This window comes from Catharus ustulatus, chromosome 17 (genome assembly GCF_009819885.2).
Source record: "Catharus ustulatus isolate bCatUst1 chromosome 17, bCatUst1.pri.v2, whole genome shotgun sequence".
In the NCBI taxonomy this organism is placed as follows: domain Eukaryota; kingdom Metazoa; phylum Chordata; class Aves; order Passeriformes; family Turdidae; genus Catharus; species Catharus ustulatus.
Window position 1 is genome coordinate 1,625,822 of NC_046237.1, and position 13,857 is coordinate 1,639,678.

At 50.0% G+C, this 13,857-nt stretch overlaps 1 protein-coding gene across 1 annotated transcript; it reads right to left on the bottom strand.

Moving 5' to 3' along the window:
- Nucleotides 1–3,038: 3,038 nt before the first annotated feature.
- On the bottom strand, nucleotides 3,039–12,997 carry ZFP64 (ZFP64 zinc finger protein). The gene is made up of 6 exons (XM_033075210.1): nucleotides 12,946–12,997; nucleotides 11,455–11,694; nucleotides 9,351–9,512; nucleotides 8,972–9,034; nucleotides 7,587–7,838; nucleotides 3,039–5,013 (listed from the first exon to the last, which is right to left on the bottom strand). The coding sequence occupies exons 1-6, from the start codon at nucleotides 12,995–12,997 to the stop codon at nucleotides 3,722–3,724; spliced, it is 2,061 nt and encodes a 686-aa protein (XP_032931101.1). The 3' UTR covers nucleotides 3,039–3,721.
- Nucleotides 12,998–13,857: the final 860 nt, after the last annotated feature.

Consider the following 13,857-nt stretch of genomic DNA (forward strand, 5'->3'; position numbering starts at 1 on the left):
GGCATCAGTGGGAAACTCAAGCTGAGAACACTGGAGGTTCCTCCAAGGCTTTTTGAGGTGTCTCATATCAGGTTTGATAAATGGGAGATATTGCAGCACAAGAAGGCAGAAATGCATCCTTGTGTCTTTAAAATAAAACCAAACCAAAGGACAACAACCAAATAAAAATACCTCAAAACACTCTCCAGGCCCTCAGTTAATTATTGCCCAGATCATGTTCAACTTTTACCTACAAAATGCAGCCAGTCTCACTAACCAAGAGCTTTCACTTTCAGAATTAAAGGTGAGTTTACACAAGGTCTGAATCGAGGAACTCAAACACCTCTGCCAAAGCTGAATCTGCAGCCAATGATAATTCCTGGCTTCAGAGGGGCAAACACAGCTCCTGAGGCTTGTGGAATAATTTGGCTGATCCCACAGGTGACAGAATTCAGTGGCACTCCAGCACAGCTCCTGAACGTGAGCTTGTGAAAACCTCACCTCTGCTTTGCCATGGATGTTTTTCCTTCCCTACAACACTGAGAATCCTCTAAAGACAGCCATGTAACCAAATACTGGGTGGTTTATGAGTCCTTCTCCATGTCAGCCACTGGAATAAAGACAAAGGCAGAACTGATACCTGAGAGACAGAGAAAAGAAAGCTTTTCCTGCCACAGACTTTTAATTCACGCTGATACCTGAGCCATCATTTCCTCAGGTCACTATAGAAACCTTTATCACCTCATGAAAGGTCATTGGGTAAGTGACAGGAGACATCAGTTTCTCCTAACAATATTGGTTTCTCTTCTTAAAATTTAAATAACAAGGCTAAAGATTTTCCAACTGGAGATGTAAAAAGCCATTAGAGTAGCCAGTCAATATTCCTGAAATTACAGGATAGAGATCTTGCCATTGAGGATGCAGAAAATATTTTTGCAGTCACCAGAGCAGCACAGTGCAAAAAGGATGACTGAATGTATTCTGACTTCCCTTCCTCAGGGCTGTGCTGGGTGGGATATCCAGGTTTTCCCTTCCTTAGGGATGTGCTGGGTGGAATACCCAGGTTTTCCCTTCCTTAGGGATGTGCTGGGTGGGATATCCAGATTTTCCCATCCCCAGAGATGTGCTGGGTGGGATATCCAGATTTTCCCTTCCCCAAATCTGTGCTGGGTGGGATATCCAGGTTTTCCCTTCCTTAGGGATGTGCTGGGTGGAATATCCAGGTTTTCCCTTCCTTAGGGATGTGCTGGGTGGAATATCCAGGTTTTCCCTTCCTTAGGGATGTGATGGGTGGGATATCCAGGTTTTCCCTTCCCCAGGGATGTGCTGGGTGGGATATCCAGATTTTCCCTTCCCCAGGGATGTGATGGGTGGGATATCCAGATTTCCCTTCCCCAGGCATGTGCTGAGTGGGATATCCAGATTTTCCCTTCCCCCCAGGGATGTGCTGGGTGGAATATCCAGGTTTTCCCTTCCTTAGGGATGTGCTGGGTGGGATATCCAGGTTTTCCCTTCCTTAGGGCTGTGCTGGGTGGGATATCCAGGTTTCCCCTTCCCTCTGGGAGTCAGGGCTGTGCAGTGTGAGCAGCACTGGAACCTCTGAGCTCTGCTCCTGGGCCCAGGGGAGTTTGGGGATCTCCAGGCAGCAGGAACAAAACCCCATTCCAGTATTTTGTCCTGGAAAGAGCCAGCTTGCTCGAGAGCTCTGGGAGGGAGGGGAGGGATTGGATTTATTTACCATGTGCTCAAAAGCAGGAGAGCTCTACAAGAGACACTTGTTCTGAATTACCAGGCTCCCTCCTGGGATGGTTCTGCTGATTACATGAAGAATGTATTAAGTGAACATCAGAGATTAAAACAATCTGCTCCTGCCAGCTCCAAAACACACAGACCATTCCTGTCACACACAGAAATCCAGCCAGAATACTGGAAGAGAAAATTGAAAAGAAACTGCCCCTGTGTCAGCCCTGGTTATCAGCTGTTTTTTTTTCTCAGGGTGGAGGAAGAAGTCTCTAGATTGTTCACATGATGCAATCAGCCAAACGTTGAAGCAGCAGCACTGAGCTCTGCCTATCCATTCACACCATTTTGTTATCTTTCCTGTTTATCTCTGAGGCCCAGTACCAAGGTGAGTCTTTACAATATGACAAATCTACTGGTTTCCTACTTGAGAAGGTTCTCGAGGCTTTCTGAGCAGCTGCAGGGTTGATAACAGAGCTGGGGCACGTTCAGTGGGACACTGGACTGCAGCTGAGGCTCCTGGCCAAGGGCAAACAGATAAACTGCATTTCAAACCAGCAGCTTTGCCAAAATCCCTCGGGTTTTATCATTCTTGACAGTTCTACAGCTGTGAACTATGAACAGGGTAAAATGAATTAACAGGGAGCAAAACATCAATTTAACACAAATGGTGAGGCTAAGTTTTGGGCACAGATCTGCTTCTTGTAGAAAACTGTGTGTTTCTTTTTATCTGCAGCTTTTTCTCTTAAGTGACAGTGAGATTTTTTGGTAAAAACTGAAATTTGAAATGTTTTTAGAGGGAAGTGTTAAACAGGAAATATCATCCAGGAGCTCCAAAGCTTCCCTGGGCCTCTGGCACCACCTATGGATGGCACAGGAGACTGGGAGCTGAGGAAACCCTGCCTGCAGAGCTCACCTCCACCACTGGGGATGGAAAATTCATTGCTTTTACTTTGTGGGACCTTTGCATAGTTCAAAATACAGCCTGGAATTCTTCCATCAGAGAAATGTCCATAATAAATTATAAATATAATAATATTTATTATAAATATATAAGTATATATAATATTATTAGTATAATAATATATATATGAGTGTATATATAATATTATTATAAATATAATATTAAATTATCATCTCCTCGTGATCCAACCTGAATTCCTGCTGGAGTGACAGATCTTGGATTAGATTTAAAAAAATAAAAATTGAATTAAATTCAATAATTTCCTTTAATGTGAAATGAAGACCCAAGCTGTTATTCACTTTTAACACCCATGCAACTCCCAACAGGCAGCAGCAAAATAAAAACAACAGGTAAGTAGTGTTTGTAAAAAATATATTTCCAGTTGTTTTGCTCTTTAATTCACAGGCACCTCTGACAGCCATCACCATGCCAGAGAGAATTTGTGTTGTTGCTAACAAAGTTAGTTACTACTGAGAGAGGGACAACATCGTTTTGCTTTCTAAAACAACCACCTGGTCTCTGCATGAGCCTTTCAGGTGCCAGGTGCTACCAACTGCTCCAGACACCGAGGAGCAGCCCCCCAAAGCTCAGCTGGGCTGGAGCAGGGCCAGCAGTGGGGGCTCAGAGCTCAGCCAGGAGCAGGGAATGCAGCCAGAGCACAGAACTGACATTCTGTTCAACTCCAGAACGGCTCAGGTCATTGTGGTTCTGTGTGAGCATCAAACAAAGCTGCTCTGGAGGTAACTCAGCACAAGGTGAGGAGTTCTTCCATGCAGCACACACAAGAGCCTTGCTTAGAGGGTGTCACTGCTTGGGGACACTGGCAACAGCTGCTTTGATTTCCCAAGGAGCACAGGCACAGAAATACAAACACATCCTCCTTGTCACACACAGGCTGCTCCCTTCAGTGTACAAATCCAGCGTGGGAGTGGAAGGTATTTGTTTCTGGAGGCCAAATCCTGCATTCAGCTGCTCCTGTGCATTCCTGGCAGGCTCAGCAGTGCCCCAGCAGAGAGCAGGGCCCGGAGCAGCCCTGTGCTAGTCAGGGATGGAGTCTGCAGGACACAGCAGGGCTGTGTGAGCCCCGCTCTGGATGATGGAATAGCTCTGCTTGGGGCCCTCTGCGTGTGAGGAGGACGAGAAGATGGGAGGAGGAGGAGCGGCCGTGGACACGGTGATGCTCTGCCCGCCGTCGCTGACCACGGTCACCTCGGCGGCTCCCTCCTGGATGAGGGCGTTGAGCCCCTCCAGGTCGGAGCAGCTGATGGCGGAGCTGGCGATGAAGGCCTGGCCGGCGGGGGGCTCGTGGCCGGGGGCAGCCGCGGGGAGCAGGGCCTGGTGCAGGGCGCTGCCCTCGCCCTGCTCCTGCGTGCTCAGCAGCACGGCCGGCTCTGTCCCCGGCCCTGCATCCCCCGTGGCCACCGCAGCCGGGGCTGGGGCCAGCACGCTCACCTGGCCCAGCAGCTGCAGGCGGCCGCCGGCCAGCACCTCGTCCTGGCCCGGGCCCAGCAGGGCGGGCGGCACCACGTTCACGGAGGCGGCCTGCACCAGGCCGCTGGCCTGAGGCACCTGGTGGCCCACGATGATCTTGACTCTGCCCTCGTTGTACGGGGACACCTGAGCGGCCTGGAGCGGCACCTGGAGGTGGCTGACGGTGATGGGGGCGCTGGGCTGGCGGCCGGGATCCATCTGCAGCTGCAGCACGGCCAGCTCGCTGCCCTTGGAGCCGCCGTACAGGCTGTGCTGCTTCTTGTGGCTGCGCAGGGAGTCCTCCCGCACGAAGGACGCGTCGCACAGGTCGCACTTGAAGGCCTTCTTGGCGTCCAGCTTGGCCACCTGCCTGGAGCCGCCCTGCTTGGGCCTCTCTCCTTCCTTCCTGTCCAGCTTCTTGCCCTTGGCCTTGTCCCCGTGGGCCTTGCGGACGTGCGTGGTGAGGTTGCTGCGCTGCTTGGTGTCGAAGCTGCAGAACTCGCACTTGAAGGGCCTCTCCTTGCCGTGGATGCGCTCGTGCACCTTGAGGGCCGCCTTGCTGGAGCACGAGTAGCTGCACTCGGAGCACTTGACGGGCTGCTCGGGCTGGTGGCCGCGGATGTGGTGCCTCAGGCTGGTCTTGTTGCCGCACTGGAAGTCGCACTCGGGGCACTTGAGGGTGTTCTCCATGCTGTGCTTGATGCGCACGTGGGATTTGAGGTTGCCCTTCATGGCGCAGCGCACCTCGCAGAACTCGCACTTGTAGGGCTTCTCCCCCGAGTGCACCCGCAGGTGCCGCTTCAGGTCCGAGTTGATCTTGAACTTGGCGGGGCACATCTGGCACTGGAAAGGGGCATCCCCTGCCGAGAGAACCCGCAGGTGACAGGGGACAGCAGCAGCCAGAGCATCCTCAGAGTCAACAGAAATCTCCTGACAGGATTATCACCTGCTCTGACACACTCAGATCTAAATCATTTTGCATTTTCTGTATTTTTCAGGTTGCTGTCACAATATTAACGTGGAGCTGTGCTAATCCCCAATCAATTCCAGTGAGTCTGTTCTAAAGCCATTAAAAAAACCCAAAGCAAACTTAGCAACCTAACTAAATAATTACAGTAATTTCATGATTATAAACCACACCTGATTATAAGCCGCACTTTGGGTTCAGACCAAAATTTTAGTCAAAATGGTGCGGCTTATAATCGTGAAATTACTGTAATTTCTCTAAAGTTCCTGAGCATGAAGTCTTTAGGTAAGCATTATTTTGATCAAGTGGAAGAATTGTGTTATTAGGTTCTAAGACACTCTTGGTGAGAGGAGGAAAAAGAAAGTGTATTCAGTTCAACAAGCATTTATCCTCTTTAATAATCAAACTGCAAATGGCTGATTTATTTTAGAAGTTAATATTTTATAGAGTTTGTGAGAGCTGTATAATTTTGCATAATTTGCTTATCCAGCTACATATGTCATAGATTTAGCTGCATATTTTTCAAATCAAGTTGTGGCCTACTGTGCTAATCCATGTATCTGTTTAATAATTGAGATACATGGTGTGCTATCTGTATTAAACAGACTTTATTAATGAAGATGCACTGTTTGTTCATCTAGTTTATTTTACAGCCTCAGCTGCACACTCAGCGACTGAATTTTTATCTGCTTTGCTGATGAAGATTTTTATCTGCTTTGCTTTTTCAGTTCATATTTCAATAACTTAATTTTCATATGCGGGGTAGCACAATATATGAAAAAAATGTAACAAATTCTGGTTCTGTTTGTTTAAAGACAGATTTCTTTACATTTCTGCCCATCCCTAACTGACACTACCAGGATTTAGATAAAAACTTGTGTCTGACCATAGGATTATTAATTCTAAAAGTAGTTTCACCCAAATTAACAGGAAGCTGATGTTTAGTGACTGGTCCAACAAGTAATTCTGCGAAGATGATCTCTCTCTGAACAATGGGGATTACACTCACCTTCTAGAGGATTATTAATTTAATTCCAGTAAGCAATATATTCTACATACCAGTCCTACTTTTCTCTCAAAATTGGGTGTGTGCATGACAGCTTTGCAACCTAACAAGGATAAAATGATTACTTTCAAAATTCTTGAGCCTCCTTTCAGCAAATTAAAAAAAAAAAGTCCTTTAAAAAAAAAAAAAAGATTGATTTTGGAGAAATAGGAGAAATAGAAGAAACAACCAAACTAACCCTTGAGTTTTAGCATAATTCAACTGCTTAAGATGCAACAGACTGAAATAGCAAAAAGAAAGGTTAGCCCAAAATCCCTTCCCAACTACTGGAATATTGAATGGCACAGAAATATAATTCTGCTGGAAACAGCAGAGAGCCATGAGCATTCCTACGTGCTCACTCAGGGCTCAGCTGCCAGGTTAGAAGGGCACAGCCCCACCTGTGTGTGAGCACTCAAATCATCCCTTTTGGGGAACCTGACCATGACAAAATCATCTCTGTGACCCTGTAACTCCTACAGCCATGGATGTGAGCATGACCCCATCTGTGTGCAAGCGCAGGGGCATGGTGAGCTGGCTGCAGCTGCAGTGCAGGGGCAGATCTGGTACTTGAATGAGAACTCAAATGGTCCCTTTTGGGGATCTGGACATCTATACATGACATAAAACCACATCTGTGACTCTCTAACCTTTACAGCCATGGGTATGAGCATGACCCCACCTGTGTGCGAGTGCAGGTGCACGGTGAGCTGGCTGGAGTTGCAGCTGGTGTAGGGGCAGATCTGGCACTTGAATGGGAACTCTTTGGGAACTCAAATCATCCATTTTGGGGATCTGGACATCTATACATGACATAAAACCTTGTTTGTGACTCTCTAACCTTTACAGCCATGGGTATGAGCACGACCCCACCTGTGTGTGAGTGCAGGTGCATGGTGAGCTGGCTGGAGTTGCAGTGCAGGGGCAGATCTGGCACTTGAAGGGGAACTTTAATCATCCCTTCTGGGGATCTGGACACCTGTCTATGACTTACAACCATCCCTGTGACTCTCCAACCCTTCCAGCTCCCACCCCCAGTGGATGTGAGGCCAGCCCCACCTGTGTGCGAGCGCAGGTGCACGGTGAGCTGGCTGGAGCTGCGGCTGACATAGAAGCAGACCTGGCACTTGAATGGGAACTCAAATCATCCCTTTAGGACAACCTGTCCATGCCTTACAATCATCCCTGTGACTCTCCAACCCTTCCAGCTCCCACCCCCAGTGGATGTGAGGCCAGCCCCACCTGTGTGCGAGCGCAGGTGCACGGTGAGCTGGCTGGCGTTGCGGCTGGCGTAGGGGCAGATCTGCCACTTGAATGGGAACTCAAGAACTCAAATAATCCCTGTCCATGCCTTACAACCATCCCTGTGACCCTGCAGCCCTTCCAGCTCCCACCCCCAGGGGATGGGAACACGACCCCACCTGTGTGCGAGCGCAGGTGCACGGTGAGCTGGCTGGAGTTGCGGCTGGCGTAGGGGCAGATCTGGCACTTGAAGGGGCGCTCGTTGGAGTGGATGCGCTGGTGCTTGTTGAGGCTGCTGCTGTCGGCTGCCGTGTACTCGCAGTGCTTGCACTTGTAGGGCTTCTCCCCCGTGTGCGAGCGCATGTGCATCTTCAGTTTGTCCTTGCGGCTGAAGCACTTGCTGCACACCTCGCACTTGTGGGGTTTGTCTCCTGCAAGGGCAGCACTCACACACTCAGAGGTGCAGAAAGCAGAGAGCACAAAGCACACACTGAATACTGCCTGTTGGAAGCCTGCTCACTGAGAATTTGAGACTTTCTGTGCTGATAACACTGACCCCCAAGGAAATGCTGTGTTTGACCTGAGGCCGTGAAGAAAGCTTTCAAACTTAAAGAATAAAACTGAGATTGTAGGTGGGTAGTTGGAATAAAAATGTGTAATGTTACACAGTGGAAAATGTAGAATTTAAAGTTTTAAAATATAACAAGATAAAAGTTTTAAGGCAGAAGTTTGTCCTTCTTTTTTGCCTTCTTCTTCATAAATCTAAATAGTATTTCATTGGAACCCTGAAGCCTGGCAGTTTTGAGCTTTCTGTGTTTTCTGACACTGACCCCAGCAGAACACTGCTTTTGACTTGAGGCCTTGGAGAAGGCTTCCAAATTTGAGTGATGGAGTTGAAATCACAGGTGTGTAGCTGAATAGAAAGGTGTGGTGCAACAAATCCCTTACAGTATTTTATAATTAGATTAAAAAGTCCACAGGTGGTTAATTATTAAGTTAAAAGTAAAAATAATTTAAGTATAATTTCTTAATTAAACAGTTTATCCTTAAAAAGCCTTATAAAAAGAGAAATATGGCTCCATTTTTAAATTGTTAGCTTCAAGTACTATAAAACTCACAGTTTGTGAAACTGTGATATAAATTAAAACTAATAAACATCTCAATCCAAACAAAAATTTAATCCTGACCCTGACAAAAAAGAAATAAAACACAACAGCTGACCAGGAAAGGGACTCATTGGTAGGAGCTGCTCATCAGGCAGAGCCTTTGGAGCCTTCTCCCTTTGCAGCTCTGAAATTGGGAGCTAAAATAATGGAATTGCTTTAATAAAAAGAGCAAAGCAGGTGAGTGCACTCAGAAATTCAACTGTGCCCCAAATCAGCCTCCAGTGTCCCAGCTGGGCCAGGGCAGGGCATGTCCCAGTGCTCAGGCCAGGCAGGACAATACCAGAAAGTACAGACACGTCCACATCCTGTTCACAGAGACATTACTTCATAGGAAAATGGCTTTTGTGAAAAAGCTGAAAGGAGGAAACCAACCCCAAAGAAAATACAGGAACACAAACCTGTGTGTGTTCGCCGGTGACGTTCCAAGTCCTTCATGCCGTAGGAAGTCTTGAACTGACAACCTGACAACAGGAGGATAAGGATCATTAAATTCAAGGAAAATCTAGCAAAATAATAAAAATACATCGCCATTTTCTGGACTTGTTTATTTTCAACAGTGTTTTCTTTAAAATTCACTGTTAACAGAAAATTAATTAATCTTATTTACTCACATCTACTTAAAACAGTGAGCTTTTCACCTGTGAACTTGAGTTTCCTAATGCTTCCCCTTAGAGGCAACTCACTCCAGAAGTGCTGCAGGTATCAAATCTCCCCTGTGCCAGCACAGGAGAGCTCTCCAGGTTCAAAGAAAAGGCAGAAGGTAAATGCCCATCTCACCTGGGTACAGGCAGCTGAGTTTCTTCAGTGGCACTGAGGATGAGTTTTTCTTGGACTTGGCTTTTGGTGGTGTAGAGACAGCAGCAGCAGCTGGAGGCTCTGTGCTCTCACTGGGCAGGTAGGTTTGGTAGCCATGCTCAAACACAAACTCTGGGGCAGAAACTAAACACAAAAAATTTCATGTGATAGCATTAACTTCTCTAATCAGATTAAAAAAAAAAACTAATTACTGTCTAGTTTTGAATTCTCTATTATTATTTTTTTTCCCCCAGCAACACTCCTGTTCCTCCTATTTACCTGCGGGAGAAGGAAAGGAAAAAGGTTTTTCTCTTCCAAATACCAAATAAAGATGTATTTGTTTTTCAACTCTGTGTTATAGCCCAAACGAGAAAAAATATCATTATTTATATGGCAAATGTTGTCAAGATGGATCACACAAATTATTTCTGTAATTGTTCAAAAAGTTCAGCCTCTTTCAACTCTACTGTTTTTAGCTGTTACTCACAAGAATAACAGGTGAAAATATCTCTGCCAAAGTAGCAGCTTTTAAATCAATTAAACAACATTATAGCCCAAAAGGGCAAATGGATAGAACTGTCCTCATTTGAAAGATGAGTAAATATGAAGCAGAAAATGACTCACCCAAAACCCACACTGAGTTAAAGGATTATAATACAAAAATTCCTGGAAGTGGTCCCTGAATTCAGTTTGTTTCACTGCTCTTCCAGACTCCCTGCCTTAATCTGTCTATCCAAATTAGAGTCAAGTAATTTGAGGTTTAGCAAGGTCCCACACCAAAATAAAACAAAACTATATATAGAAGGGCAAACCTTCACACACGGAACAAAATCCTAGTTTTATTTAAATGTCTCCAGGATCGGGATCTCACTCGAGTCCTCACACAGGCAGAAATTTTGAGTAATATTTTTCCTGCCAATTAGTTGTGGGAGCAATGTTAGGGAATGCAGTGTTCACACATAAAAAGGTCTGGATGGGTGCCTGACAGCAATTCTGGGGCTGTTTTCCATTGAGAGTGCTCTTAAAAAAATAAAATGCGTAGTAATTACTTATTTTCCATAAGTATCGACAATTTAAATTAATTTTCATGAGCTGGTCCCACAACACAACAGACTTGAGCAATTCTCTGAGAGAACTTGTATCTCAATTAGTAAATCAAGCAACTATTGCTATAACAAAACCAAGAAAGCAGCACAGCATTATTTCATTGCCTTGGCTACGTGACAGCTGATGTGAAAACTCTTCTTTCCCTGGGTCATGGGGACACAGGGACAGAGGGCTGGCACCTGGCAGGTGACATGGTGGTGCCTGGGATGGCTGGGTACCTGTAGGGTTTGGGTACCTGTGAGTTTGTGTACCCTGTGATGGTCTCTACAACTGTTAGGTTCGTGTACCTGTGATGTTTGTGTACCTGTGATGTTTGGGTACCTGTTAGGTTTGTATACCTGAGATGGTTTGGGTACCTGAGATGGTTTGGGTACCTGTGAGGTTTGTGTTCCTGAGTTGGTTTGGGTACCTTTGATGGTCTGTGTACCTGTGATGTTTGTGTACCTGAGATGGTCTGTACACCTGTCAGGTTTCTGTACCTGTGCTCTTTGTGTACCTGTGATGTTTCTGTACCTGTCAGGTTTCTGTACCTGTCAGGTTGCTGTACCTGTGATGTTTCTGTACCTGTGACGGTCTGTACACCTGTGGTGTCTGTGTTCCTGTGCTGTATCTGTACCTGTGATGGTCTGTATACCTGTCAGGTTTCTGTACCTGTGCTGTTTCTGTACCTGTGATGTTTCTGTACCTGTCAGGTTTCTGTACCTGTCAGGTTTCTGTACCTGTGATGGTCTGTACACCTGTGATGGTCTGTACACCTGTGATGGTCTGTACACCTGTCAGGTTTCTGTACCTGTGATGATCTGTACACCTGTCAGGTTTCTGTACCGGTGCTGTCTGTGTACCTGTGCTGTTTCTGTACCTGTGATGTTTCTGTACCTGTGATGGTCTGTACACCTGTCAGGTTTCTGTACCTGTGCTGTTTCTGTACCTGTGCTGTTTCTGTACCTGTCAGGTTTCTGTACCTGTGCTATTTGTGTACCTGTGATGGTCTGTGTCTCGGAGGCGATGGCCCTGCTCGTGTTCTGAGCCTGTGTGCTTGGCACGGTCTCCTCGGACACGAACTGGACGGTGCTGGTGGCCCCGGCCGTGGCACTGGTGAGCTGGCAGCCGCTCTGCTTGTGCCCCACGAAGGCGTCCAGGTTGTTGAACTGCTGCTTGCAGATGCCGCAGATGTGGATGTCGGGGGTCAGCTCCACCAGCACCGTGGTGCTGCCGGGGACTGCGGGGACACGGCACGCTCAGCTCGGGGTGACACTGCCCCAGGTGGCACAGCCCCAGGTGACACTGCCCCAGGTGGCACAGAGACATCCGAGCTGCGGGCACGCACCCCCGCAGGGCTCGGGGTCCCGCGGGGACACTCGCCCAGTGCTGCGGGATCGCTGCACGGAGCCCTCCGGGGACACACGGACAGCACAGAGTGCGGACAGTCCCCCGGGACACACGGACAGCACGGAGTGCGGACATTCCCCCGGGACACACGGACACCACGGAGTGTGGACAGTCCCCCGGGACACACGGACAGCACGGAGTGCGGACAGTCCCCCGGGACACACGGACACCACGGAGTGCGGACAGTCCCCCGGGACACACGGACACCACGGAGTGCGGACAATCCCTTGGGACACACGGACACCTCGGAGTGCGGACAATCCCCCAGGACACACGGACAGCACGGAGTGCGGACAGTCCCCCAGGACACACGGACACCTCGGAGTGTGGACATTGCCCGGGACACACGGACAGCACGGAGAGCGGACAGTCCCCCAGGACACACGGACACCATGGAGTGTGGACAATCCCCCAGGACACACGGACACCTCGGAGTGTGGACTTCCCCCGGGACACACGGACAGCACGGAGTGCGGACAGTCCCCCAGGACACACGGACACCATGGAGTGTGGACAATCCCCCAGGACACACGGACACCATGGAGTGTGGACAGTCCCCCGGGACACACGGACACCTCGGAGTGTGGACTTCCCCCGGGACACACGGACACCACCCAGTGACCACGGATCAGTGCCTGGGGCACACGGCCACCACTGTCCAGTGACCACGGAGTGTGGACAATCCCCCAGGACACACGGACACCACCCAGTGCCCATGGAGCGTGGACAATCCCCCAGGATCCATGGACCACCGCCTATGGAGCATCCTTCCCCCAGGATCCATGGACCGCTACCGGGCACACGCGGGCCATCGCCCAGGATCCACGGACCACCGTGGAGCAGTGTCCGGTGCCCGGTACGTGCCCGGTGTCCGGTGCCCGGCCCCGCTCCGGCCCCGCTGCCCGCCCGGTGCCCGCGGCGCTCACGCAGGTTCCCGGGTTCCCCCCCGCCCCCCAGCCAGGTTCCCGGGCTCCGCTCCCGCCCGCTTCATGCGCTACTCATGTTTCGGGGCCCGGGCAGGCCCCGGCTCCGCGGCGCTGGCGCGGCGCGGGCCCCGGAGCGCGCATGGCGCAGCACTTACACTGCACGGGGCCGGGGAAGGCGGGCGCCGCCCCCGCCCCGCCGCGGTTCATGGCGGCCCCGCCGCCGCCTCCTGCGCGGGCCGAGCCCCGGCCCGGCCCCGGCCCCGGCCCCCGCTCCGCGCTGCTCGGCCGCCGGGCGCCGGCGGATGTGCGGGAACCGAGCATGCTCAGTTCCGGCCGTGAGGCTGCGGCGGTGCCGGCCCTGAGCGGCCTGAGGCGGCGGAACGGCGGCGTTAAACCCTGAGCCGTGCCTGGCCCCGGCCTGAGCCCCAGAGCCCGGCCTGAACCCCTGAGCCCCAGAGCTGTGCCCGGCCCAAGTCTAAACCCTGAGCCGTGCCCACACCTCCAGCCTGAACCCCAAACCCTGCCCTGTCCAAACCCCAGAGCCTTGTCCACACCTCTAACCTGAATCCCAGAGCCCAGCCTGAACGCCAGAGCCGTGCCTAGCCCCAGCCTGAATCCCAGAGCCCGGCCTGAGCCCCTGAGCCGTGCCTAGCCCCAGCCTGAACCCCAGAGCCCGGCCTGAGCCCCAGAACCGTGCCTAGCCCCAGCCTGAGCCCCAGAGCCGTGCCCTGCCCCAGCCTCCACCCCCAGCATGTCTGGTGCAATATTTGCTGTATATTAATCGGACAGTACTGGTGGGATGTGTTAAATTAACATACAGGAGATTTACATGAGCACCATCACAGGGGTTCCTGGATTTTGGTGGTGGCTGTGCTGGGAAGGGTTTGCAGGTCATGGTTAAAAGCAGAGGGAGAGGCACACCCCAGCAGCAGGTCTGAGGGTCGAGCCTTTGGTGTCCCAAGGGAATTCTGACTGTCATATCCCTCTCTCTGAGCTTTGTTTTACAGGGATGGTCAGAAGAAGAAAAACCAGTCACTGGTAGTGACTTCAACAAACACAGAGCTTGA

Excerpts from the sequence above, each read along its gene's own strand:
- ZFP64 (XM_033075210.1), bottom strand. The coding sequence starts at position 12,997 with ATGAACCGCGGCGGGGCGGGGGCGGCGCCCGCCTTCCCCGGCCCCGTG. Across the intron at positions 9,035-9,350 it reads ACTCAGCTGCCTGTACCCAG|GTTGTCAGTTCAAGACTTCC; the intron begins GTGAGATGGGCA and ends TCCTGTTGTCAG. Across the intron at positions 5,014-7,586 it reads GCACCTGCGCTCGCACACAG|GGGATGCCCCTTTCCAGTGC; the intron begins GTGGGGTCGTGT and ends TTCTCTCGGCAG.